This window comes from Pseudonaja textilis, chromosome 13 (genome assembly GCF_049901715.1).
Source record: "Pseudonaja textilis isolate UNSWEBS1 chromosome 13, rPseTex1.2, whole genome shotgun sequence".
In the NCBI taxonomy this organism is placed as follows: Eukaryota; Metazoa; Chordata; class Lepidosauria; order Squamata; family Elapidae; genus Pseudonaja; species Pseudonaja textilis.
Genome location: NC_142002.1, coordinates 19964924 through 19992485, shown reverse-complemented (window position 1 = coordinate 19992485; position 27562 = coordinate 19964924). Strand labels below are relative to the sequence as shown.

The 27562-nt window shown below is 48.5% G+C and overlaps 1 protein-coding gene across 17 annotated transcripts in view; it reads right to left on the bottom strand.

The window, feature by feature from the left end:
* Positions 1 to 27562, bottom strand: part of TJP1 (tight junction protein 1) — a 131629-nt gene that overhangs the window by 13754 nt on the left and 90313 nt on the right. For 10 of the 17 annotated variants that reach the window (XM_087941677.1, XM_087941687.1, XM_087941671.1 and 7 more), the window contains 19 exons: positions 26852 to 26976; positions 26306 to 26408; positions 23980 to 24253; positions 22562 to 22665; positions 21326 to 21494; positions 20962 to 21088; positions 14985 to 15127; positions 12976 to 13081; positions 11211 to 11361; positions 10424 to 10532; positions 10111 to 10330; positions 8962 to 9146; positions 8454 to 8549; positions 7353 to 7435; positions 6510 to 6720; positions 5282 to 5382; positions 3690 to 4043; positions 2455 to 2697; positions 433 to 1302 (listed from right to left, as the gene is read on the bottom strand). In XM_087941677.1, the coding sequence (XP_087797803.1) occupies positions 433 to 1302; positions 2455 to 2697; positions 3690 to 4043; positions 5282 to 5382; positions 6510 to 6720; positions 7353 to 7435; positions 8454 to 8549; positions 8962 to 9146; positions 10111 to 10330; positions 10424 to 10532; positions 11211 to 11361; positions 12976 to 13081; positions 14985 to 15127; positions 20962 to 21088; positions 21326 to 21494; positions 22562 to 22665; positions 23980 to 24253; positions 26306 to 26408; positions 26852 to 26976 (3774 nt within the window). The remainder of the gene's footprint in view (positions 1 to 432; positions 1303 to 2454; positions 2698 to 3689; positions 4044 to 5281; positions 5383 to 6509; positions 6721 to 7352; positions 7436 to 8453; positions 8550 to 8961; positions 9147 to 10110; positions 10331 to 10423; positions 10533 to 11210; positions 11362 to 12975; positions 13082 to 14984; positions 15128 to 20961; positions 21089 to 21325; positions 21495 to 22561; positions 22666 to 23979; positions 24254 to 26305; positions 26409 to 26851; positions 26977 to 27562) is intronic. The other 7 variants (XM_087941674.1, XM_087941673.1, XM_087941675.1 and 4 more) reach the window with 2 other exon arrangements.

Here is a 27562-nt window from a genome sequence, read left to right as displayed (position 1 = left end):
GGAGAGAAAAGAAGGGAGGGAGGGAAGGGGAGAAAGGAAGGGAGGGAAAGGAGGAGGGAGCAGAGAGAGGAAGGAAGGAGAGAGGGAGGTGGAAAAGAGGGAGGGCAGAAAAGAAGGAAGGCAGTAAGGGTGGAAAGGAGGGGAGAAAGAAAGGAAGAAAAAGAGGGAGGGAGGAGAAAGAGGGAGGGAGGAGAGAAAGGAAGGCTGGAAGGAGGGAGGGAGGAAGGGGAGAAAAGAAGGAAGGCAAGGAGGGAGAGAGGGAAGGAGCAGAGAGAGGAAGGGATGAAGGAAGGAGATGGGTATGAGAGGGAGGGAAGAGAGGAGCTTTAACGGCCTCCCAAGGGTTATTCCTCAAATCCCGCCATGCCCTTCTAGATCCCACCAGACACGCCGAGAGGAAGAGGCTGCCCGGAGACCCCTCCGTGGCTCTACCTTCACCGCGGAGAGATCGTTCGAGTCCTTGATCTTTTCCAGCGACGAGGAGCGCTTGTTCTCAAACATCTTCACCCGGGTGAGCACCGACTGGGGCTTCATGGCCGGGTCGTCCTCCTCCTCCTTGGCGGGCGGGGTGGGCAGTGCTTTGCTGTTGCAAGGCAGCGCTTCGGGCTTGCTCTGGGGAGGGAGGGGCGGGCCCCCGGTGCCGAGGGCCGCCTCGTAGGGAGCTGCTTTGGTGCCGAAACCCGGTGGAGGCGCTTGCTCGTAGCCTCGCGGTTGCGACTCGTAGTAATGCTTCGGCTCGGGCGACCGGGGCACCGTGGCAGAATATGGCTGGGGCTCCGACTTGTACCTCCCGTGGACTTCGTAGCCAGGGGGAGGGGGCTCCTCGTACCTCAGCTGGGAGAGGTTGAAGGCTTTCGGGGCCGGCTCGTAGCGGGGCCGGTTGTCGTAGGCCACGGGCGCTGGTTCTTCGAAGCGAGGCTGTGCCCCGAAGTAGCCGCTGCGCGCTGCGCTCTCTTCCGTGTTGGCCCGAGGGTCAAAATCCCGGGGCGGCTGGCTCTCGTAGGGGGGCCGAGGCTGGTAGGGCTGCTTCTCCTCGTAATACATCCAGTGGTCTTCGTAAGGGGGCACGTGCTCCTCGTAGGGCAGGCGGGGGTCATAGCTGTGAGGGAACGGGTCCACGTAGTTGGAGGAGTCGTAGCGGTACGCCAAGGGCTCGTAATCCCGGTTGGCTGGTTTCTCCGGATACGGACCCTGTAGTTCATAGGTCAGATTAGGGTCTTTCTCTTGTCTCTGTCCTGGCTGCTTCAAGGCAAAGTTTTGATGAGGGAGATCTTCGTGTACAAAGGGCTCCTTCCGGTACATCTGTGGAAAGAGAGCGTTTTGCTGCAGTCAGACATTTCCAAATTCTACATCAGGGGTCTCCACCCATGGCAACTTTAAGACTTTTGGACTTCAACTCCCAGCCAAGCTGGCTGAAGAACTCTGGGAGTTAGTTGGAAGTCCACAAGTCTTAAAGTCGTCACGGTTGCAGGGCCCTGATCTAGAGTCAACACATCTGGATCAAATTAGGGTTTTACCACACCCAGATCATCGCAATTTGAGCCATTTTCAAAAGCTGACCAGCACTCCTTGCTTAGTGACTGCCTTGTTCAGCGACCAAACGGCCCAATTCTTGCATTTAGGATCCTCCCGGGTGTCTGAAGCCAAGGAAAGCTGAAGTCAGATTGTAAGCCCGGTTGTAGTTTTTTTTACACACCATGGCAATCGCTCCACGATAGAGTGGCCAGATCCAATCGTGGTTGCTAAACGAGGAATGCCGGATAAACTGCTGGTCAAAATCAGCCTAACAAACACTCCTCTTAAAATTTTTAGCCCTGCTCTGAATCAAATAGTCCTGAGACTCTCATCCCCCAGTGATTCAACCGGTTTGCACCAGTTTGGGAAAACCGGTTGTTAACTTTTCTGAGCAGTTTGGCGAACTGGCTGTTGGAAGGAATCATTAGGGCGGAGAACCGCTCGTTAAATTACTTGAATCCCACCGCTGCCATTCCCACACAGCCGATCCAAATACAGGGTGACCCAAACCCATTTTTATTTCCTTGTCAAATTTATCAATCGGGAAACAAGGCCGCACATGTTCTAAAAAGCGCATCAACCAAGGAAGAGAAAGCTTCAGCCACGCAGCAGCATCGCTTAAGTAGGAACAAACATAACGCAAAACAAAGGAACGAAAAATTCAAGCCGTGAAGCTTTGAAGGGCAGGAGGCACAGCCCTGGGAATGGAGGTGCCCAAAAGACCTGTGGATCGACCCTTGAGTGCATGCAAATCAATGACCGCTCACCCCCACCACCCAAATTAAAATATTATTGTTTTTCCCTGAAGTGATTTTGGATTGCAGGAAGGAAAGGGGGCTTGGATGCAACGAGAGCCTTTAATAGGCAAGCAAAAAGCAATGGTTTTGACCGGCAACCCTCGGACCCAGAGTAGGAGGTCGCGGCGCAACCACGGGGTACCTTAGTTGAATCTACGTGCGGTGGTAAGGAAGGCAGGTCCTGGTCTCTGAGGACTATGTGGGGCGCCTCGGGGCCGGCCATCCTTAGGGGCCCCGCTTGTGGCTGGTACGAGTTGTAGGGGGCCGCCCCAGGTTCCTCCAGCCTGGGGAGGCTTACACAGGGGTTACCGGCAGACGTCGAAGAGGCCGGGCCCCCCGTTTCTGGCGACGGGGAAAGGTAGGGGGGTGAAGAAACCTCTGCTTTCTGCGAAGTGTTTAAAATAATAGGTTCCGGTCAAGCGGAGGCTCTTCCCAGCGCATCAAAAACATTGTTAGTATTGTTTGTTAAATGTATACGGCTGCCCCGTCTCACCAATTGAGCGATTCTGGGCAGTTTATGGCTAATAGTTATAATCACCCCATAATCCCTACAGTGGTGTGTTTTATATGAGTTAAGTCAGGTGGGGGGGGGTGTCCTTTCACGTATGAAACTGGACTGATTTAATATTTTCCCCCTCAAAAGGACAATCAAGGAATAAAAACAGAGCAATTTGATGGACTTTGGGGAAGAAAAACAGAGGCAGACGCAGTAGATTCTCTCATTTCGCTAAGCGGGTCTCTTCATTTCCCTGCTAAATTCGCCATGATCTACGGGAAAGCCTCGAGTTAGGACTGTTAATGGACCGTCTGCATTATGGTCCTTAAGTTGTAACGGACGTAAAATGGGTCGGTCACCTAACTGATTTTTACCATCTTTTCCGCCGTGGTCTCTAAGGGCCAACGGTTTGCTAGGGGCGTGCGGTTTGGCCCAAAACCATCATAAAGTAGGATGGTGTCACTGTGGGAGACTGCAAATGGCTCAAAGAGAGTTGTGTTGCTGGGGTGTGGTCACGTGACTATGGGGGGGAGGGTGGGGGCGGCAGAGAGGAGACCATTAAAACTTTAGATCTGGGTCGGTCATAATTATGGAAACATCACCAAGGTCACGATAAGAACATGGGAGTTGACTTAGCATGGAGGTCTTCAAACCTGGCAACATTAAGACTTGTGGACTTCAACTCCAAGAGCTGAATTCTGGGAGTTGAAGCCCACAAGTCTTCAAGTTGCCAAGTTTGAAACCAAGGTTGAAACTGAAAAATCAACGCAAAAATGGTTGGTCCACCAAGGTTGCTTTTGAGATTAAATAACCCATTCAGGGTCCTGGGCTGCTGGGAACTGGAGCGCTTTGCGCGACTTGGCTTCTGCTAACATCCTTACCGGTTGAGCAGTACAGTTTTTAAAACCCGGAGATTCTATCCTGGGATTTGGCTGTGGCTGGCCTTGGGACCCATACGGAGGGTAGTTTTGGTTCTCTGGATGGACCCCGGATGCTTCTTCTCTTACGGGTTCGGAGGAGCGCGTAATGGCGGATTCTGGGGGGGTCCCAACCTCATCGTTGAGCGTCTCGTCCAGCTCTTGGTCGGTGTAGGCTCCACCTTCCGTGTCCGTGTCCTCGTAGTCGGAGGTGTGCCGGCTGTCGGTGCTGTACATGGAGTACTCGCTACCTGGAGCCGACAGGTAGGACAGCCGGTCATCATGTAGATCAAGGTCATCACTTGTAGTGCCATCGGCCTGTTTTAGATACATTAGAGTTGGACAGTTGAACGGGGAGATGGTGGGATCACGTTGGTCTCCACTGCAAAGGGGACCGAACAGCTACCTCTCCTCGGGAAGTTCCTCAAGACTTAAACTCTTGAGTTTCCTCCAGACCAGGGGTCGTCAACCTTTTGGACCTCAGGGACCACCAATATGAATTTTGACTGGTGGTGGCTTGCCGTCATGGGTGGGAAAGTCGGTCCCCTATTCCAGAGCTGCAGGAGTCACAGGATTGGCCCTTTGGTCCTCCCAGAGCAGCTAATCCTCCACTCAGGTGCACCGGCCTACCACGGACTGGAGCAGCTGCTCCGGGATGACCGAAGGACCAGTCCTGTGACTCCTGCAGCTCTGGAATAGGGGAACGACTTTCCCACCAATGTCAGCAAGCCACCCCGGGGCGGATTTCCCTCCTCCGCCGTTGGTCTTACCTTCCAGTTCCAGCTCGCGTGGCTCTACTCGAGGTAAGGTTTGCGCTCGGCCGAAGGGTGGGGGCCAGTAGGTGGGCGGGCCATGTGGGCGGCGCAGCCTTGTGTTCCCACGCAGCTTGGTTTAATTGCTTTGGGGGGGACATTTCTCTGTGGACCACTAAAAAATGGTGGCCCCCGGTCCACTGGTTGGCGACCACTGCTCCAGATTGAGGTAGAGAACGTTCAGAGAGGACCAAGGAGCCCACAAACTCAACCCTGAGTTACAAATATTCTCTTCTAAGATACAGAGATCTCTTTATCTAAACCGCTGCTATCATCAACATGTTGAGTATGCTCAACGTGCTTCCTCTAGCTTTTTCCTAACACCAGCTGACCAGCTCCGCTGAGAGGTCCAGCCGAAGAAGTCAGAGACATTGTAAGCTGCTGCTTCTTCCATCCAACGTTGCCATGAGGGACAGGAGGTCTACCAGCCAGTAGCCCACCAAGGCAGATGTTCATATTCCCCCAAAACTTTGGCTATCAAGCATGCAAGTTTCAAGAAGGATCAAACAACCCTTTGCAAGCAATAAAGACCAACCGAGTCTCTATGTCCCTCACCTCCAATCCCTGGATTGGGGTATCTACTTCCTGGTTAGTTCTTCTTCAATTGGGCCGTACTGATTTCAGACATGGCTGCCTTCAAACCTTTTCCAATCAGAGGAAGAAGGTGACTTTCACCTAGAAGCCGTTGTGATACTGAACACCTTAAAACACGACATCTGCTAGCAAACAGGAAGAATTCCGTACCTTTCCTTCCGACACCCAAACCAGCTGATTTTGTTGTTGCTGGATCGCTTCCTTGAGTGCTCCATACCATCCGTCGTTCATGGAATTCAAGTTAATGGTAGCTAAAGGCAGACAGAAAAGAGAAGGAAAAGCCAAGAGAGAGAGAGGTGTGAGGCGCTGAAATGAAGTCACAGCCACAACTTACGCCACGCACACCATGCTCTTCTTGGATTCTAGAAGCCTTGGAAGTTACAGAGGAGCGTGATTTTCAGAGTTGAGACCTGGGATTCAGAAATCCTAAAAGAAACTCCCTTCGAAAGTTAGGTTGGACTGGAGGAAATATTCCAGTTTTGTCATCTATCTTGCAAGTGACGGAATCGCAGCGCATCCCGCTTAAGAGCAAACAGGGTTCGTGAGACTTTGAAGAATGTGGCTGATTTCACTGAGAACCTCCAGTGATGCTGCTTTTCGACATTATCTATTTCAAGGATACATCTTTTGGAAAATAGGCCCATGGGCATCAAGAAAAAAACACGGAAGATTTCAGGAAAGAAGGAAGGGAAGGATGGAGGAGAAATGAAGGAAGGACAGAAAGAAAACAGGGAGGGAGGAGAATGAGAAGGAAGGAAGGAAGGGAGGGAGGGAGGGAGGGAGGGAGGAGGGAGGGAGGGAGGGAGGAAGGAAGGAAGGAAGGAAGGAAAAGGGAGGGAGGAGAGTGGGAACAAAGGAGGGAAGGAAGGAAAACAGGGAGGAGTGGGAGGGAAGGAAGGAAGGAAGGAAGGAAGGAAGGAAGGAAGGAAGGAAGGAAGGAAGGAAGGAAAAGGGAGGGAGGAGAGTGGGAAGGAAGGGAAGGAAGGAAAACAGGGAGGGAGGAGAATGAGAAGGAATGGAGGCAGGGAGGGAGGGAGGAAGGAAGGAAAAAGGGAGGGAGGAGAGTGGGAACAAAGGAGGGAAGGAAGGAAAACAGGGAGGAGTGGGAAGGAAGGAAGGAAGGAAGGAAGGAAGGAAGGAAGGAAGGAGGGAAAAGGGAGGGAGGAGAGTGGGAAGGAAGGGAAGGAAGGAAAACAGGGAGGGAGGAGAGTGGGAAGGAAGGGAAGGAAGGAAAACAGGGAGGGAAGAGAAAGAGAAGGAAGGGAGGGAGGGAGGGAGGGAGGGAGGGAGGGAGGAAGGAAGGAAGGAAGGAAGGAAAAAAGGAAGGAAGAAAGATATCTTATTTATTCAACCCAACCCTTCTTCCTGGCATGCTCACCCGTAAAGAGGTGATGGTTGTTTTTGCGTAACTTGTGAGCCCTCTCGTACAATTTCCTGGCACTTTTCCGGGATTCGGGACAGAGCCTCGTCCTCATGGTCTTTACCCCCTGCTTGGAGTCCGGGTTCAAGAACACCACAATGGGATACCACTGGGCGTAATTTAGGCGGTCCACAGCATTTGGGGTGACGTCCAAGAGGGCGTGTTTGTCCTGAGAAATGAGAACATGGATAAAAAAAGGCGAGTGGCATGTCTGTTCAGTTGACAAAAATACAGCATCTGGAGGAGGATTGCGCAAGGCACGGATGTCCAACCTTGGTCACTGTAAGATCTGTGGACTTCAACTCCCACAACCGGTTTGACTTTTGATGAGAACTCTGGGAGTTGAAGTACAGCAGCGCCTTGGTACCCAACTGCTTGGAAACTCATCGAATTTGGTACTCAGCACAATTTTGATGCAAAAATGTTGTCCCAGTACTTGTCGTTTGTTTAGTACTCAACGCACAAGCTAAAACCTGTCGTTGCCGGCTGCTTTGTGATTCGTTACATTATTCTTTATAGGGGAAAAAAAATGTTTGGTACTCATTTTTGGTTCATCACACCTCCCAGAACCGATGAACGATGAGTACCGAGACACCACTGGACACAGAACAAGAAGGCAGCAAAAATTGCAAAAAGCCTGCTATTTAAGAATAAATAAATAAAAAATAAATTCAGGTTGATGACAGCTGCACTCTTGCATTTTGGGAAGTTTTCAGACTGGGGAAGGATAATTGGAAGGACAATTATTCTCATGAATAGGATAATGTTTGTCTGGGGAACGAGAGCGCTCCAATTACTTACTCTGTCAATTATCTGTTTTATTGTGTGAAGGCGAATGATGCCTGAGCTACGTTGGTCAGTTCCAGCATCTCTGGGCTCACTTTCTGTTGGAAAAAAAGATAGCAGACATTACTGATTATTCACTCAATATTTCGACAGGTACCTGGTACTCTTTTTCGGCGGCTCCTTGCTCTGGAGAAAAGGGCAGGCTCTGTGGGCCAGAAAGCCCTATTCTCTATGTCAATGCTTTTTGGAAAAAGCTGTGCTTGCCGGAAGTCACAGTTGGCCTGGCTATTTCTATCGTCCTTCCCCTCTCCCAGCTGTGGCCCAGAGATTAGACTGCAGCATTGCAGGCAAACTCTGCCGACTGCCAGCAGTTTGATCCTAACCAGCTCGAGGTGTGAACTCAGCCTTCCATCCTTCTGAGGTCAGTAAAATGAGGACTCAGATTTGCGGTATGTAAATTCTAAGTGCTACTGCTAGTCCTTCCTTCCTTCCTTCCTTTCCTTCCTTCCTTCCTAGTGGTTAGAATGCAGTATTGCAGGCTGACTCTGCTGACTGCCAGCAGTTCAATCCTGACCAGTTTGAGGTGGACTCAGCCTTCCATCCTTCTGAGGTCAGTAAAATGAGGACTCAGATTTTTAGGGGCAAGAGACTGACTCTGTAAACTGCTTAGGTCTGAAAAGCACTGTGAAGCGGTATGTAAATTCTAAGTGCTATTGCTGGTCCTTCCTTCCTTCCTTCCTTCCTTCCTTCCTTCCTTCCTTCCTTCCTTCCTTTCCTTTCCTTTCCTTCCTTCCTTCTCTCCCTCCCTCCCTCCCTTCCTTCCTTCTCTCCCTCCCTTCCTTCCTAGTGGTTAGAATGCAGTATTGCAGGCTGACTCTGCTGACTGCCAGCAGTTCAATCCTGACTGGTTTGAGGTGGACTCAGCCTTCCATCCTTCCGAGGTGGGTAAAATGAGGACCCAGATTTTGGGGGGCAAATGGCTTAGAGAGGGCCGTGAAGCCCTGCGAAGTGGTATATAAGTCTAAGGGCTATTGCTATCGCTCCTCCGAGCTAGTGGAGCCTTTTGCTCGACTGAGAAAAGCGGCAACGGATTCAAGGAAGCAGCGGGACGCTTACTGGCGATCTGGTAAATGTCGGGCTCCTCGCGAGCCAGCTTTTCTCGCGCAACGTCGGCAATTGGTCCAAAGATGGTCACCGGCCTGAGAAATCCAGCTAGAACGAGAAAGCGACATCAGAGTTTAAGTTGTCTCCTGAAAAATAGTGAGCGATGTGTTGGTTTGCGAGAAAGGTTGGGGCCTAGACTGTGTCCCGGCTGAGAATGTGAGGAAACTGGCGTCTCAAACCGCTTTTGGAGAACATCAAATAGAGGAACAGATGCAACGTCACAACCTTGATGTCCTATCAAGGTTGGAGATCGAGTTTCTGAGTTTGAATTGATCCCTAGGAACCTTTCGGGATGAAAAATAAAAGATCTGAAAAGGATCGAAACTCTGCTATTCTGTGATTCTGCAACCATCTCCTGCTTGAGACCAGGGTTGGGTGGCGGGGGGGTGGGGTGGACTAGATGACTTTGAGGATCCCCTCCAACTCTCGTTTTATTTGGCTGTTTCTTCTTGAAACCCACCTTCTCGGAGGACCACCCTCTCGTAGGCAGGAAACTTGGTCTGGACTGGCTGGGCAGACAGATCTTCTCTACTTTTTCTCAGGTTCCGCTTGGAGCTGCGCAGACCTCGGAATCTCCAGAAATCCGCTCGGTCCCCCCCTGCGGTCTTCGGAAGGGTGTACTGGACACTGGCCAGCTGTTCAGCTCTGGGTGAAACAGACCAGAACACAAAACAGTGGAGAAACCCACAAAGGGAGGGGAGGATGAACTCAAGAAAGACAGCTGCCCAAGTCCAATGTAACCAAAGCGAAAATGGGAATTGGGAGAAATTGGATAGGTAAGTTAGATAGGGCCATCAACGCAAGGAACATGAATCTGGACGAACTTGTTGTGGTGCGCCGGCAGCCGGTGCAGACGGCAGCGGAATCGGACAGTGGGGAAGAACGGGGACCAGTCAGGAAGTCTGGAGAAGACTCGGTCCTGCGTCCGATGCAGAGATGGGGCCAGGGCCAACGGGGAGTGGGGTGCTGCTTTCGGAGCCTCGAGTCTGGCAGCAGCGAGGAAGAGGACCCAGGGGAGCCTGTTCCCAGTGTGCGTGTGCGCAGAGCTGCTAGAAGGTGAGAGCAGCTGAATCAGAAGGGGCAACTCAGGAGTAAGGTTGGGAGGTGATTGCCCCTCCCATAAGGGATAAAGGACAGGCCAAGATGACGAAACCTTTGCAGGAAGCAAAGCAGTTCGATCGGTTCCGAGTCCTCCTTGAAGCTCTGTTGCTTTTTCTTGTACTTTGGTTGGTTTCTTTTCTAGTTCATTGGATGCGTCTGTTTTTGCCAGCATTCCACAGCAGTGAAAGGCGTGTGCTTATCTTGGGGAACTGTTTATAATTAGTTCTGGCTGGGAATGAAAACAGTTCCCAGCACTGCAATAAAATAGGTTTTGCTTTTAAAACAAGTTTGTGAATAATTACAATTTACGAAGCCTGGGTCAGAACAGAACTCTGGAAGACAGTGGACGACCCGGGGGGGGAGGGAGGTGGGGTGGCTGGTGTGTTGTGGTCCACGGTGTTGCGAAGTGTCAAGACACAACTAAGCAACTGAATGACAAAACGGGGTTCCAACTACAACTTCAGCTGCCTAGTCAGAGGTCGGCTTGAGGAACGACGCGTGAACATACCTATTTTTGTTGGGTATGATGCCTCTTTCCACTTCCTTGTGATTCTTGCCAATCCGGATGGCCAGCCAGGAGCCCAGTTTGCCATTGTACAGCGTGTCCACCACGCGGAAGACCTCCCCTTTGTTGAAGCTGAGCCCGTAAGGAGACTCCTTCTCGTACTCAAAGTGAGTTCGGATGTAGAAAGAATCTCCCACGTCGGATTCCACAATGCGCCGATAAACTGTTAGGGAGATAGAAGAAGAGGGGAGGAGGAGGAAGGTTTCCATCGCCTGCCCAGTGAGTCTACCCAGGACGCCAAAGACGGTTGACTCACCATCTTTCTTCTTCTGTGCCAAAATGGTGACTTCTTCTCCTTTGGGTAGGTCAAGCAAGAAGAGAACCGCCTCTTCCCGAATGATGTTGGTGAAGTCGACGTTATTTACCTGGTGCCCCAAAAGGAACGTCAACATTACAAAAATAAATTCATCAACGCAACGAATCCAAGTAGGCAGCCATCTATTTTTCTGAAACTGCTCGGCTGAGCTTATGTCCTACTGAGTCATGTTCCAGATGTTCTATTATTGGACGGTGCCTTTCACAGCCACCTGCAGATAGTCTCCCCAGTGCACATCCTTCTTATGGTAAACTTCTTCGCTGATCTCCAACATTTCCTGATGGGTGGAGCTCTCTGAACTTGGCTGCAGATGTTTCACGACCCAACTAGGTAGCATCATCAGTGCTTGAAGAGAGTGGGGGTTTGCGGAGCATAGGACGAAGAGAACTTTGAGGTCCTCGGTGATCTCTAAACGTATTTTCTTGCCGATGTTTCATTACCCAACTAGGGAACTTAATCAGGGCAAGAAAACGACCAAGGTCAAAGACCACCGAAGGTCAAAGAGCTCCTCCACTCTGCAAATCCCCCTCCCTTATAGCACTGGTGTTACCTACTGTAACTGGTCATGAAACATCTGCTAGGAATCATCCAAGCTCAGAGAGCACCCAGGACCCCAAAATTCAATCCTGCTTGTACAGATGCAACCAGGTATTTCTCTGACGGCCTCCTATGTAACAGCTGCAGATCTTGCAGCTGGATTGGAATAAAAACAGGGCTGCCCACCTACCCTGAGAATCTGATCGCCTTCTTCCAAGCCTTCCTTGGCAGCGGGGCTGTCCTCCAAAACACCAGCCACAAATATGCCAACGTCGTTGCCACCAGCCAGCCTCAAGCCAACGCTGTCTCCCTTCTTGAATTTTACGAGCTTCATGCTTGGCCTGCAAGAATGAGAAGAACGGGATTTTTTCAGCCAGGGTGTCTAGCCGCCTCTTGCTTTTTTTTTTTTTTTGCGTATCGTGATGATTTGGTGGACTGTAAAGAGCCACAAAGTCAGCCAAGAGAGAGATCCTTGCTCATTTCAAAGAGAGCTTTTCGTGTTGCGAAAAGTACGGATTTAAGGCAGCGTAACCCAAGTTCACCACAGACGGTCCTTGGCCTACACCCACAATTAAAGCATGGGCAATACTATAATTCAGTCTTGGAGAAAGACTAGCGAAAGAGACCAGTGAAGGCCAGGGGTTACTTCTCCACCCATCGTTGGAAAAGGCCGGGCTGACCCACCTAGTCCCCGGTAAGACTTAACAAATGAATTGCCAAAAACAGGGACACCAGATGCAGTCAACCGAGACAGTCTGGATTGCTGCCAACTTCTCATAGCAGGCAGACACGGTGGTCCTTTCTTGGCCTGTGACTCCAGAATGGCTCACAATTGTCACTCAGAAAGACAAAACACTTCCCAACAACCACAGCATAAAACTGGAGTGGATCGAGCTTGTAAACAGCCGACTGCGAGGTAGACCCTCTGCCGGGCAACCAGAACCTACCTCCAAAGAAGACTGGCTTTCTAGCGGCACTGTGCGGTCCAGACAATATATAAGTCATGGGAATTGAGATAGTTAAGTTAGAATTGGGAGCTGTCCCCTTAAGGGAATGCCTCATGGTAAATGTCATTAATGCATCCTGGGAAATGTAGTTCGTGTCATGTGGTCACACCTGTAATCCTGATTGGTCACTGAATTGACCCTTGGTTGGGTTGGGGGAGGTTCCTTCACTCTTGCCTGGACCCCAGCAGCATACCCGCTTGCTCCTTCATTATGCGATGAAAGATCACTATTTTACGCTATGAAGTCAGCTATACAAAGAATTGGACATTAGATGAATCTCGACCTTAACCGTGAGTTATATTTGAGGATGCCTTGTGAACCAATAAAGAAACTGTGTATGGAAGACTTTGTAGTGTTTAATCTGTCTGATCTTTCATCCCATAACGAAGGAGTAAGGAGGGGCTGAGGCACCAGAACGCTGCTGGGGTCCAGGCGAGAGTGAAAGAACTCAACCCAACCCAACCAAGGGTCAATTCAGTGACCAATCAGGATTACAGGTGTGACCACATGACATGAACTACATTTCCCAGGATGCATTAATTGCATTTACCATGAGGCATTCCCTTAAGGGGACAGCTCCCAATTCTAACTTAATTATCACAATTCCCATGACCTATATACTGTCTGGACAGCACAGGCACACACACCCCATTAAGGATACCCCTTAATTATTCTCCCTTCCCCCCAAAAGGAGAAAATAGAACGTTTAAATTTGCACAATAGTCTAAATAAAACACTTTCAATAACTATAGAGCAAAAATAAAAATTAAATTTGAAACACTTATGTGACATTGTATTGAGGCCCAGAGAGTCGCGGTCCCAGTAGCTTTATCGTTGGCCACGAAACCATCGTCCACTGTGCGTGGTCCATGAAGATGAGGGCGCATCAGCAAAAGTTTAGCACCTGGGCCAACGTGAGACCTGGAACGGGCGAAAATATCCCCTTACCGAAGCATCCCGTCTTCATGCGTTGAGTTTGGTAAAGGGCCATCGGTGGGACTGACGGGTAAATCCACATCGGGCTGTCCGACCTGCGCATAGACGGGCTTCGGTTCTGTTTGGACAAAACGTTGCAGGGAATTGAAGGATGCCCTTCTAATGAAAAGGTTTCCTTGCAGATGTTTCATCGCCCAACTAGGGAATAGGAGGAGGAGGAGGAGGAGGAGGAAGAGGAGGAGGAGGACGATGACTGTGTGGTCCTTGGTGTTATCTGAACTTGGTTGATTTCTTGCAGACATTTCATCGCCTAACTAGGGAACATTATCAGGAGGAGGAAGAGGAGGACTGTAGTACGGTCCTTGGCGTTCTCTAAGCTTGGTTGATTTCTTGCAGACATTTCATGGCCCAACTACGTAACTTCATCAAGGCTAGAGGGGAAGGGAGTTTGCAAAAATGAGGAGGAAGAAGAGGACTGTGGCGTTCTTTGAGCTTGGTTTTTTTTTCCTTGCTGACCTTTCAGGACCCAGCTTGGTAACCTCATCTGTGCTAGAAAGGAGTGGGGTTGGCTCTCTCTTTCTATACAAGCGGCTTGATGATGTTACCTAGTTGGGTAATAAAATGCCTGCCGGGAAACCACCAAGCTCAGAGAGCACCCAGGACCTCCACAAACCAGGAGGCCGCGGCCTATTGTGTACCTTTTCCCTTGAGCGGTGGAATAAAAGGAGAGATACTACTAGACCAACTGCACAATAAATAGCCTTGCATCCCGCGTCACAGCAATTACTGAAGGCAGACAGGGTGGAAGAGGAGGAACAGAAAACATTTGGCCCGTCTCAAGTTCATTACTGTTACACAATTCAGAAATATTAACAACGGAGATTAGGAGGGGCTTCAAACAGCTGTTTACAGAGCTCCTCCATCACCATCTGGCTGCTAATTTGGAGCGTGGGAGACCACAATAAACAGAGGAGTGCAGATAATAGGAAGTTGGAGAGGAAGGTAAATAATGAGAGATTCTCGGATGGAATGTTTGGTTGGGTGCCAGGAGATAATCTCAGCCTTTAATTAAGAACACGCCAATCTGGGTCCATAAATTAGCCGGTTCCGATAAAGAACGAGCTTCCTTGTGTGTATCATCATTCAGACATACAACTGTATAGGTGGGGCCTGTGTGCACCGTTCAAAGGTACAAAGGCAGTGAAAAAAGCAACTTGCGAGCATTTTTTTTTTCACATTTACGACCGTTGTGGCATCCCCACAGTCACGTGATTGGAATTTAAGACCCTTGGCAACGGTGATCCCCATCTGACCGGCGAAGTCCATGGGAGGAGCCAGATTCACTTAACAACTGGGTTGCTAACTGAACAGCTGCAGTGATTTGCTTAACAACGGGGACAGGAAAGGGTGGGGAGAAATCCACTTAACAACGTCTCTCACTTCGCAAGATTTTGGGGTCAACGGTGGTCGTTAAGTCGAGGACTGCCTGTCATCATTAGCGTTACTGAAAGCACCCATAATCCCCTGCGGGGTGGAGTCTTGGCAAATTGAATGGAGCTAGTGTTTTATTGGCCGGATGCCTTTCCTGTCACCGGAGTGGGGTTTTGTTCAGCAGATATATTTCTCATTGTGCCCAGAGAGAGAATTATCTGCCTCTGCCTAGGATTGACAGAGTGCCTCTGTGGCGCAGGGGTTAGAGTGCAGTACTGCAAGCTACTTCTGCAGCCAGCTGCCTACAATTTGGCAGTTCAAATCCCACCAGGCTCAAGGTTGACTCAGCCTTCCATCCTTCCGAGGTCGGTAAAATGGAGGGCAAGAGGCTGACTCTGTCAACCACTTAAGAGAGGGCTGTAAAGCACTATAAAGCGGTATATAAGTCTAAGTGCTACTGCTATTGGACTCTCACAGCTTCCTGATTGTGAGGTGAGAACTCCACCTCCTAGGCCACTGGACCCCGCCTAAGTCGAAGGATTGCCTCCTCTGCAAAAATTAAAGCAACGAAGCGGTGGCTTAATCCTCACCTGGAAGTGGTGGGGTCTGCTTGTCGTTTTTCTCGGCTACGGATTCTTCTACGGCTTTGGCTAGAGACGTTTCCTCCGCATTCTTCACAGGCGTGGAAACTGCTCCCGGCTTGGTTATTCTTTCATCATCTCTACTCCGGTGACTACATCAAGAGAAACAGCACACTCCCTTTTCAAATTGGCAGCCGAAACAACGGGCTCTAACGAGGAAAATCCGGGCATTTCATAAACAAAGATCTTATTGTGTGGGATGTGGCACAAAACGGGGAATAAACAACCTGTTTGGGCTTTTGTTGCTGGAAAAGCGCCCGTCGAAGGCGTCGGAGAACTGGCCCTTCCAGATATGTAAGAGTTTGGACAACTGGAATGGTCTAGGGCAGAGGGCTCCAAACTTGGCAACTTTGAGACGGGTGGACTTCAACTCCCAGAATTCCCCAGCCAGCATGGCTGGCTGGGGAATTCTGGGAGTTGAAGTCCATTAAGTCTTTAAAGTTGCCACGGTTGGACATCTCTGGCCTAGAAGTCTTCCAAGTTCCTAAGCTTCCTGATAGAAATGAGACACTTATGTCCTCCTACAACTTAAGGAATCTCAATCCTTTCTCCAACATTGAAAGAATGTGCTGCCCTTCCCTTTGCCCCCATTGGCTGATTGGGCCCCACTGACCACGCCGCTCCCAAAATATGAAAACTATGTCAGATATCTCAGTGTCTATAATGCTGAAAGATGGAGAGAGAGAGAGCAGATAAAGAACCGATGAAAGAGCCAATGGCATTGTCACAAAACCAGCAATTCGTTGTCCTTCCAGACCCATAAATCTAATGCAACAGAACAGGGACCTTGGAGGTCTTCTAGTCCAACCCCCTGCCCAGGTAGGAAGCCTTCTATACCATTTCAGACCATAGACATCCAACCTCTTCCAGCATTGGAGCACCCACAACTTCTGGAGGGCAAGTGGTTGCGATTGATTAATGGTTCTCCCTGTCAAGAAATTTCTCCTTAGTTCTAGGGTTGCTTGATCAGTCTCCACCCATTGATTCTTGCCCCGCCCTTTGGGGAATAGGTTGACCTCCTCTCCTATGTGGCAACACCCTCAGATGTTGGAAAATGACTATCATGTCCACAACACACAGTCCTTCTTTTCATTCAATTCGACATAGCCAAGTCCAGCAATTCTGTTTTGTATGCTTTAGCCTCCAATCCCCTAATGTGAATCAGTGATGAACATCTCCACACTCTGGATTAGGCCTAGCAGAAGAGAAGCAGCCATGCATACCATCTTGAGGACGTACAACATAAAAAAAAAAACCGAACCTATATTTATTCTAACTCTCCTTCCCAAGCGCAGCTAATCTGCTCGTGTATTGCAATAGCAGAGAATCTCCTCGAGGCTGAGCAGATGCCTTCTCGTTACTCGCTGAATTTGGTTGTCTTCCAGCACGCAGCGCTAATTTATCCTGGGTGAAATAATTACTAGGCAAAGCAAGATTGGTTTTAACAGCTGCTTTGCCCCACAAATGAACGAGAAGGCTACAAAACCCAGCCTAGAACTTGGCTGAGCTCTGACGGAGCCACTTCCTGCAAGCAGAGGGCACCATTACCTCTGCCAAAAATTATCTCAGAAGAGACCACTGTACGCAGCACGCTTCCTTGAATTGACGACTTCAACGGTTGCCTGGTAAACACAACAGTTTCCTGAAAGGTCAAGAGATCTGTACCAAAAGCCATCACCACTGAAGACGTGAGAAGGTACAAGAATGATATGATGATGGTTGCCATTACAAAGATAGGATTATCCTTGCAATGACAATTATTGGTTGTGCGTTCATGTGCTTGGCCTTATTGGTGGCTAAATTGGGACAAAGTCCTAATGCTTTTATGGAAAAACCTGATGATTTCCAAAAGGAAAAAATGAATACTAAATTTCTGGCAGAAAAAAAAAAAATCAGATAGTTTCGTGCAGAAAGGAAAACCTGGAGTAGCTTATGACAAATGTAAGGAAAAACCTAGCTTGATGGAATATTTTTTAATCACCCTGGAATCTACTGCCATCATTAAAATAAATCCTTGTGTTTCATTAAAGCATTTGACTCCTCCTGTTAACGTATCACAGGGCACGTAGGCTGCAATTTTAAAAAGGTATCACCACGTATGGTATTTCTCATAAACCGAGAGCCAGTTTCGTTTAATGGCTAAGGCACCAGGTTAGAAAGCGGGAGACTGTGAGTTCTAGTCCCACCTTAGCCATGAAAGATGGCTGGGTGACTTTGGGCCAATCACCAGGAGACTGTGAGTTCTAGTCCTGCCTTAGCCATGAAAATAATTCGGGTAGCTTCGCGCCAATCTCTCGTTCTCAGCCCAACTCGCCTCATCACAGAGCTGTTGCTGTTGGGATAACAGGAACAGGAAGATGAGATGGATACGTTCGCTGCCTAGAATTATTTGTAAACATAATAAAGGCAGGATACAAATAAATAAACAAAAAACAAGCAAAAGTACAAAACAAACATGGGAAGAAGGGTAGCATTGGCTATCGGGGATCCTATGGAAGATATCTCCTCCAAACGTTGAAATTTTGGAGGGAACTTAACTCCATGTGCACACATGGATGCTGTTCTCCTCAACTCCTTCAAGAGAAAGCAAGGAACATCCAGATAGTCCTTGCCTTACAAACATCTATCTAGCAACCGTTCATTCTGGGAGGCTCAACCTGCTTGTTGTAGTCTTCCAGATGTGCTCTGGCCCCTCCAGGTGTTCCTGGAACACTGCAAACTTCCATAGAAAAACCAAACTACCCAGAATGGCTGGTTGGTTGTCTTCCAGAAGCACCGCGAGGCTTCTGACCTATCCTCCGTGAGTGACACTGCAGCCCTACGATGGCTTGTACAGAAGCCATTCCTTAACAGAGAACGATGTTGAGGAAAACCACCTCAGGAAGAAAAAAAGCTCTTTCAAGTCGTAGAAGCCAAGGTTGCAAGGTCGATCGCCGGAGAGTTCAGGAGCCTCAAAGCTTCTGGTCTCTGGTATGTTGTGATTCTTATATGCTTCTCAGAAGGCACGAACGGCCTGCCAACCCTCAACTCTTCAGCTCTCAAGTGTTTTCTTGAAGAGCCAACACTCAAACGTTGCATCTTCAAGTGGCCCTTGCTCTCCGCTGCACCCACCCTCTGCCTAAATAGGTGAATTATTCTTTCAGGATATTTATGTGGACCACAACTTCCATGGCCTCTATAAAAGCTGATCTGTCGACGTTCCCCAAATCTCCCTTCTCATAGCAAACCTAGCTTGTCTTCTTTCTTAATCTCTCACAGAAGCCCATAAAGTTCGTGCGGAACCCTTCAGCTCTGCGGAAGCCATTTTGAAACAACCCTGGGTTACTCCATCTTTCCACCTGGGGGAAGGTTTCCTGGGTAGGATGAAGCAAGGAAATGTTCTACATCCCACCTGGAGCAGGTCAAATATAGCGTTTCCTCTCCTTGTTGGAGAAGACATGCCCTGGGTAAGCTGCCCAGATCCATCTCTTCAAGGGACACAATAATTAAACCTGGAACCTCCCTTCCACATCACAAGAGTTACCCACAATTCGGCCCAACAGACCCGCAAGAGACAACTCAGATTGCCAGCACCTGCAAATGGTTCTGCCCACACGGTAATCCTGAACATCTTCTGCCCATGACAATTATTTTGTCTACTTATATCCAATTTATTACAACCCCTGGCTAAGACCAATCAAGGAGTAAACTATATAGGATTCCAGATTCTCACCCCACTGGAATCATCTCCATCCACGGAGAATAAAATAAGATTCTTCTGTTAAAAAAATTTTTTTTTTGAATGAGGGGAACCAAATTATATGAATGAACATGGAGAAGAATATCACGGTGAGGACGCTTCCCGGACCAATCCTCAATTTTGAACTTTCTAGGTAAATGTTCGGTTTGGTTTTGCTTTTATTAAAAAAATAATAAAAAAACCAAGGAGGATGCAGGAAGTGTCTTGACACCGTCATTGTTTCTGGATGACAGAATGTTGTTAAAAATTACAGCCACGTTTCCCATGAGTCACCCAAGGTGTGATTTCACTCTGCATTATGTGTTAGCGTTGACTTCTAACATCTGTGCCGCATCAGGAAGGATCTTGGGCCTTTATGAAAAGAGGCGCAACATGGCAATATTCTAAAATAACCTCCAGTCCCCAAACAAGGGAAGTCAGCGAGAGGATGATTTCATCCGGGGCCATTCAGTTCTCGCCCAACGTCCACCGTCCCCCCCATCAAAGCAGGCAGACTCCTACCGTGCAGGACTCCCGTTCTCAGGGGCTCACGCCATCAACCCCCCAAAATGCAAATAATATTTGAGCCTATTTTGTTAAAGACTTGTCTCCATTTCCTTTCCTGAAGGGTATTTCTCAACCTTGAGTGATGCCGGCTGGGGAATTTTGGGAGTTGGAAGTTCACCCATCTTCAGCTCACCAAGGTTGAGAAACACCGACATAGTGACTGCAAAGCCTTCTCGGTAGCACTTCAAGGTCACTGATGGAGCCAATCCTTTTTTTTAAAAAAAAAATTTAAGCCGGGCCTTCCTCAAAATTCAGTGGGAGGGCAGGGGGAATTAATGTTGCCAGATGCTAATTCTCCAAGACCCCTTGGTTGAATCGAGTCACAACCCTTACTTAGTGAAATCAGGAGGGTCAGCAGGATCCAATCTGGGCAGGTCACCAAGACTGGAAGTTTGGGCCTCCGAGCTTTCAGACTCCTCATGCGGGAGCCTCTCCTCAGGCAACTTCTCTCTATCAGAATATCTGATTATCAGCAGAAGATATTCTGGAGAGAGAGAGAGAGAGAGAGAGAGAGACAGAGACAGAGACAGAGAGGGGGGGGAGAGGGAGAGAGGAAGGGAGAGAGACAGAGATGGAGAGAGAGAAACAGAGATGGAGGGAAAGAGAGGGGGAGGGAGGGAGAGGGGGAGAGGGATTGAGGGGGAGAGAGAGAGAGAAAGAAAGAGGAGAGAGAGAAGAGAAGAGAAAGAGAGAGAAGGGGAGAGGAGAGAAGAGAGAGAGGAGAAGAGAAAGAAAGAAAGAGAGAGAGAGAGGAGAGGAGAGGAGAGGAGAGGAAAAAAAAGAAAGAAAGAAAGAAAGAAAGAAAGAAAGAAAGAAAGAAAGAAAGAAAGAAAGAAAGAAAGAAAGAAAGAAAGAAAAGGGAGAGGAGAGGAGGGGGGGGGAGGGAGGGGAGGGAGGAGAGGAAAGAAAGAAAGAAAGAAAGAAAGAAAGAAAGAAAGAAAGAAAGAAAGAAAGAAAGAAAGAAAGAAAGAAGAGAGAAAAGGAGAGGAGGGAGGGAGGAGAGAGAGAGGGAGGGAGGAGAGGAGAGGAGAGGAGAGAGAGGAGAGGGAGAGGAGAGAGAGAAAGGAAGGAAGGAAGGAAGGAAGGGAGGGAGGGAGGGAGGAAGGAAGGAAGAAAGAAAGAAAGAAAGAAGAGGAGAGGAGAGGAGAGAGAGAGAGAGAGAGAGAGAGAAAGAAAGAAAGAAAGAAAGAAAGAAAGAAAGAAAGAAAGAAAGAAAGAAAGAAAGAGAGAAAGAAGAGAGAAAAGAGAGAGGAGGGGAGGAGAGGAGAGTAGTTCCCTGAGGATGGTCTCCAGCTTGAATCCAAAAGCACGGAAGACCAAACATTTGGTCTGGGTGACTGACCCAGATTGGATCTTGCAACGTTATCCCAGGACACGTCCGTTTGCCTCCGTTCGTCAGGACAGCCTTACCGCCCCGCGTCTAATTCCCCAAACCCATCCTCCCCTCAGGTAGCATCTCAAGAAGGAACCCTCCGGAAGACCAAATCCGATCTTTGAAAGAGGGGGGTCCGTCGGTCCATCCTGCCACCGAGGTCAACCGGTGGTGCCCCCCCTTCAACCGGTGGCTCCTGCCTTCGCCGTCCTCCCGTCCCTCTTTCCACCAAGACCGTCTATATCAAAAGAGCAGAAGGCGACCGTCACCTGCCATTGTTGGGCTGCTGTGGAGATTGTTCTGACCCCTGGTCAGGAGATCGTGAACGACTGCGACGGGGCCTGTCATGGGATCGGTTGGAATGATCAGATGCCAGCGACTGAATTTCTGAAATGTCTGTTAAATAAAAGTGGAGGGGGTTTTCATGAGATGGTTTAGAAGTAAAAAGATGGCATGACCTTCCCTAAGAATGAACGCAAGCTTGGGCAGGCCTTGGAGGATCTCCACCATCTGCCCAATTTGGTCAGTGGACTTCTTCGGGCATTTCTTCAGCCCTTCCTTCCCCTCGTTCGTTCCACCTGTCGCATCGCAACGACCGACAGCGTGGCAAAAGAAAAGGCAACCGATACTCACCGTCTCTTTCCGAAGCATTGGCCGAGTGGATGCTGTCGGAAAGATCGGGGACGTTCAACAGGGTTGCTCTCTCGTCCCTCTGAACCACCATTTTCAACTTGCCCTTTGACCTTTCTATCAGGGTTTTGGCATCTGTCAAGGACATGTTTTCCGTGACAGTCCCGTTGATCTGCAAGAGAACAAAGACGGGTAGGAGTAACCGACGAGGAGTTACAGTCGACACCAGGGACGTCCAACCTTGGCAACTTCTTCAAGACTTTCAACTCCCAGAATTCTCTCGTCTTTGGGGGAAGTGGCTGGATGAGGAATTCTGGGAGTTGAAGTCTGCCAAGGTTGGTCCTCCCTGATCTATACCTTCATGGCATCTTTGAAGAATTAAAAAGGGTGGGGCGAGGTGGGAAATGCCTCCAGTTTTGTCTAGACCAGCCTGTCCCAATCGGTAGCCTTCTGGAACTGGTGTCCCCCCCCAACCCAGCAAACAATGACAGATAAAAGATGGGAGAAGGTGGGTTTAAGGTTTCCTGAAACTAGGTTAATAATATCCCATCTTTTCGGCCCTTTAAACAGTGGAATTGTTTCCTTTAATACTCCAAAATATAGCTTTTTAAAAAGCTAGACATTTCAAAATAGAGAAAAGCAACTTCAAATGGTGGCTAAGTGAACGGTCGTATCTGGAGGATTAGCTGTATTTTAAACAGAAGAGATGCTCAAACATGAGTATAACAACAAAGAGGGAGGGAGGGAGGGAGAGAGAGAGAAGAGAGAGAGAGAGAGAGAGAGAGAAGAGAGAAGAGCAGAAAGAGAAGAGAAAGAGAGAGGACAGACAGAGATAGGTGAGAGAGAGGAGAGAGAGAGAAAGGGAGGGAGAGAAAGAGAAGAGAGAGAAAGAGAAGAGAAAGAGAGAGGAGAGACAGAGATAGGTGAGAGGGAGAGAGGAGAGAGAGAGAGAAAGAGAAAGGGAGGGAGGGGGGAGGGAGAGAGAAGAGAGAAAGGGAGGGAGAGACAGAGAGGAGAGAGAGAAGAGAAGAGAAAGAGAAGACAGAGATAGGTGGAGAGAGAGAGAGAGAGAGAGGGAGGGAGGGAGGGAGAGAAGAGAGAGAGAGAGAAAGAGAGGGAGGGAGAGAGAGAGAAGAGAAAGAAAGAGAGGAGAGACACAGAGACAGGCAGAGAAGACAAAGAGAGAGGATAGAAAGAGAGAGAAAGAAGAGAAGAGAGAGGTGGAGGGGGGCCCCATACCTTCAGCACAACATCTCCTTCCTGGATGTTGCCATCTTTGGCTGCCAAGCTGTCTTGAGAAATTTCTTTCACAAAGATGTGGCTGGCCAGGCGCAACCCGTATTCTGTGCCAAACGAAAACCAGAGATGTTGTCATCCCGGAACAAGGACAACACAACTTCTGTAAGCCTGATCTGTCTGCACACTGCCCTTTCCAGGCCTCTACCAATTCCCACAGAGCATGGCAGGACACATTTTTTTGGGGGGGTGAAGTTGACCCTTGTTCGATTCTTTTTTTTTTCTTTTTTTCTTCAGCAGATGGAGAAACTGCTGTCTCCTCCTTGGGTCAAGATGAGAGGCTGTGCAGGAGAAGACCTTCTCAGTGACGGTCTGTCCAAGTTGGAATGTTCTACCAATATATATCCAAAGCCTTCTTTATTTTTCTGGACTTCTATCCTGCCTAGCTCAGTGTTCTTCAACACTGGCCATTAAGATACGTGGACTTCCCAAGACCATTTATTTTTAAGATACGTGGACTTTTAACTCATAGGATTGTCTGGGGATTTATTGAAAGTTCAAGTCCAGACCACTCAAAATAGCCAAGGTTGGAAAACACAGTCCTAGGTGAACCACTTCGAAGTGCTGACCCTCCACAGAACTAGAAGAGAGGGATAAATCCATAGTTTTCAACAGCTGGGATCAACCCTGATCCAGCCCAATAGGACTTACTCTAGATTTGTCAGCCAGGGAAGGCTGGGCCACCGAATCCCTTATTGGTTTTTCTCTCCTTAAACTAGTGGTTTTTCAAACGATGTGAGGATGTGGTGCTCCCAAAAGATAAAAGGACTTGAGCAACCATCTTTCCCCACCCATGAATGAAGCAAATGATTTCACCGAGATGAAGGTTAGACAAGAAGCAAAGACGCCACTCCCTTGAGTTAATGAAACCTTTAATTTATGCATCGTAGGGATTTTCAGAGTTGTAACTCTGCAAGATTGCGTGAGGAACGGAGCATGCAACAAGTTTGGACATCAGTACTGAGGAGGAAGAGGAGGAGGGGGAAGAGGAGGAGGAGGAGTCAAAAAAGAGGAGGAAGGTGATTTCTATGCCATGTTTTATACATTTTTTGCCCACTCAAAGTCATGAGCCTAGCTAATATTTCAGCTCCCAATTCTGTCCACTACACAGAAAAACTCCTACTCTTAAGAGGAATACTTAGAGAAAGTTCTTTTTGGCAATAGGGAGTTACGTTTTCTAAACACGATGGGCGAACTTGCTAAGATTAATTCCCTACAGATTCCAATTCTTTGATGTTCTTGATCCATTTTCAAATAATTCAGCTAGAACATAAAGGGAACCAAGGAGGGGGGGAAGAGGGTTTAATTCTTTAACGAAGCCCACCCACCCAACCGAGGTGCTCCCAAGGAGTCAAAAGTACCTTCGTTCTTCCTCGATTTCACCAGCGTGACCTTCGTGGGTTTCGCGGGTTGGCTGGAAGCCGTGGACCTCCGGTCCGACCGTGGCGACACGCTCCTTTCTCGACTTGCACTCCGGTCCCTCGTCCAACTCTTCTCGTGCCTTCTGCTCGTAGCACCGTGGGAACCTCGGGGGTCGTGCAGTTCCTCTTCGTAGCTGTCCTCGTCGTTTTCAGAGACGGGGTCAGGATCCGTCCGAGTCACTGGGATATGGACTTTCTTCATTCTTCGGATGGTCTGGAAGACACGCAAGGCAACAGTGGATTTCTGGTAGGGATCTCAAGCTCGCCACATGCCAAAATAGCAACAGCCACAGCATTTAGACTTATATACCGCTTCCCGGTGCTTTTACAGCCCTCTCTCAGCAGTTTACAAGGTCAGCCTTTTGCCCCCAACAATCTGGGCTCTTCTTTTACCCACCTAGGAAGGATGGGAGGCTGAGTCAACATTGAGCCAGTTAGGATCGAACTGCTGGTAGTGGGCAGAATTAGTCTGCAATACTGCATTCTAACCACTGAACTACCATGGATGGATGGATGGATGGATGGATGGATGGAAGGAAGGAAGGAAGGAAGGAAGGAAGGAAGGAAGGAAGGAAGGAAGGAAGAAAGAAAGAAAGAAAGAAAGAAAGAAAGAAAGAAAGAAAGAAAGAAAGAAAGAAAGAAAGAAAGAAAGAAAGGAGGGAGGGAGGGAGGGAGGGAAAATAAGTTGACCTGCTCCTCCGTGTGTTGACCTGCTCCTCAAATACTGGAAGGCTGCCATCCTGTACCCCCCTAGTCCTTCTTTTCTGTACACTAGCCAAACTCAAATCCTGCAACTCTTCTTCGTATGTTTTAGTCTCCAGGCCTTTAAGCCTCTTGGTTGCTCTTCTTTGTACTTCTTCCAAAGTCTCAACCTTTTTTTTTGTAATGTGGTGACCAAAACTGGATGCAGGATTCCAGGTGTGGCCTGACTAAGGCTTTATAAAGCGGTACTAACACCAAGCTACTCTACAGAGGAGAAGGTGTGGCATTCCCAACTCTGCCCCACTAAGACTGCTGCCTTGTTTACACAGCAAGCCCAGTGCAGGGAAGAGGGCCCAGGGCACCAACTCAGCCTGTCCTACTTCTGCGGAGCTGCAACCCCTCCTAACTCAGAGGTCTCCAAACTTGGCGACCTTAAGACCTGTGGACTTCAATTCCCAGAATTCTCCAGCCAGCAGTTTGGGGACCCCTGCCCTAACTGATCAACTCAAAGAGGGTGTCGTGTGTTACACATTGGAGGCCGGTCTGCCTTCGGGCCTTTTCTTCCGCGCAGCCATTTGGGCCAAGCACATTCCTTTCTGGTCTGCAACTCCCTTGTTTTAACGTTCAAGACATCTGATGCCTGCTTTGCACTTACCAGGGCTGATAAGCAGATTAAATACACACCCCTACCAAGCCAAGAGAGGGCTGGGCCTCCGTGTCGGCCAGGGCTCTTGGCAAAAGAACCCCTTTCCCCCACAGAGAGCTGTAGCTAATACTTACGCCATTTCATATTCAAGAGAACATTTAATGCATCCATGAACAAAGTTTATTTTAAGGCTTAGCTGGGATGGGTTTTCTACCACTGAATTGTCTTTCTAGATCACACCATTAACTCGCTGGTCTAACCAGTCATACACAGCTGGGAACAGGAAGTGTCCCCTTTTTCTTTGTCTACCTATCTGTCTGTCTGTCTGTCTCCCACTCACTCACTCACTCACATACACACGAACAAGACTGGGGTTGCCAGGTTCAAGAGAGGGCCATTCTACACACACTTGGCTATGGTCTCCACATCCATCCATCCATCCACTCATCCAAACTTTGAATGGCTGCTCACTCAACCCACAACTGGCTAACCAACAACGGAAAAACCAATAACAAGAGAACAACTTAAGATTTGGGGTAAAATTAAAAGCAACCCAATCTTGAGAAGAACCAGATCTTTGGGGCCTTTAGGCTGAAGGTTGGAACTACTGAATTTTGGTAAGGAGTGGGGGGAGGGGTGTCCCTTAGGGCAGGTGCCCCTCCCCCCTCCGAAATAGGCATGCTGCCTGGGTCCCATTAGATGGCATGATTTAATAGAAGAAACCCAGCATCCTGGTTTCCAAATTCTTTGCTCCAACCGTCTCAGTGTTGGAGCTACCAGCGCTTAAAAAGAATACACAAAGGGATTGAGCCAGCCTATGATAGATACACATCCTGCCAAATCACAAGCTAACACAATATGGCAACTGCTTTCCTGAAAGACAGGAAGTGTGGAGGGGGGGGGGAAGATTCCACTTACAATTTTGGCATTTTTCCCACTTTTTCTCAGCTGCTGGACGGCGAAAGCGTGTTCCACGTTATCCATGGAAACGCCATTAACCATCGCCACACGATCATTCTCCCTGAAAAGGCAAGGAGACAAGAAGGAAAATAAGAGAGCATCAAGTCAAGAAGACCCCTCCCTCTATCCGTAAAGGCAGGAGAACACAATTTGGTCAAATCCGCAGTAAGAATTGAGAGCCAAAATTCTTAAGTTCTTCAGACCACTTTTAATTTTTTGCATCGTTCCTTATTTTTTTTTTTTTTTAACACGCAGGTTCTCCCAGGCCCAAGGTGAAGAACAGGTGAAGCTCTGCTTCTCCTTCTCATGATTAGGGTCCCAACTGTGGTTGTTGAGTCGTGGGAGACTTGTCAACCCATTCACTCCAATGGTAGTTATGGCAGAACAGATGCGATTCTTGCAACAGCCTCGTGGAAAACGGTTGGATAAGGAGCAAATGGAACGAGTAGGGAGTCCTTCTAGAGAGGGTCCAAGCCCACTCCCCAAGGTTAAGGCAACACTTACTGCAACAGCCCTTCCGCTGGGCCTCCTTTGAGCACATCTGATATGACAATTGAGGTTTCACCGCTCTGGAAATGGGGGTTGTCTCTCCCACCGGATATTGCGATACCAAAGCCAAAGCCAGGCGCCTGAGAAGATCAGAAAGGAGGTTGAAGTCCTACCCTCCATCACATCGTCATTTTGAGCAAGGTGACATCTTTCTGTTGAAACACAATCTCAGGTGTTCTCCAACATCTCCTCTCCATGAGACTCCAACCCACCTTAGATCTCACACGACAAGGACTCTGAATTACACCTGTATGAGTGGGGTGCTAAAAGGTTTTTGGACCATTCCAACTCCCAATTGTCGTTTTTTTTTTTAAGGTAACCCAACCCTACTGCTGTTCCAACCCACCTGGATCTGTTAAAAAAGTTGGAAAGCTTCAATCCCATCAGGACCTGCCTTTCACTTCCCCACACAATTATACGCTACATCACAAACGAGCTAAACGATTCACCCCAATAATTTGGATATTACTAAAATGATTAAACATAAAGACTTATTGGACCCACAAGGAAATTTGAAACCGAGGCAGGAACTTCAGGAGCAAGGACAAAAAAAATTGATCAATGGGTTTACCTTCAGAAAGAATTTGGAATTAACAGTAAACTTCAACAATTAGATAAAATTTTATTAGGATCAGACAAAAAAAAAAAGACATAACAAAAACGAAC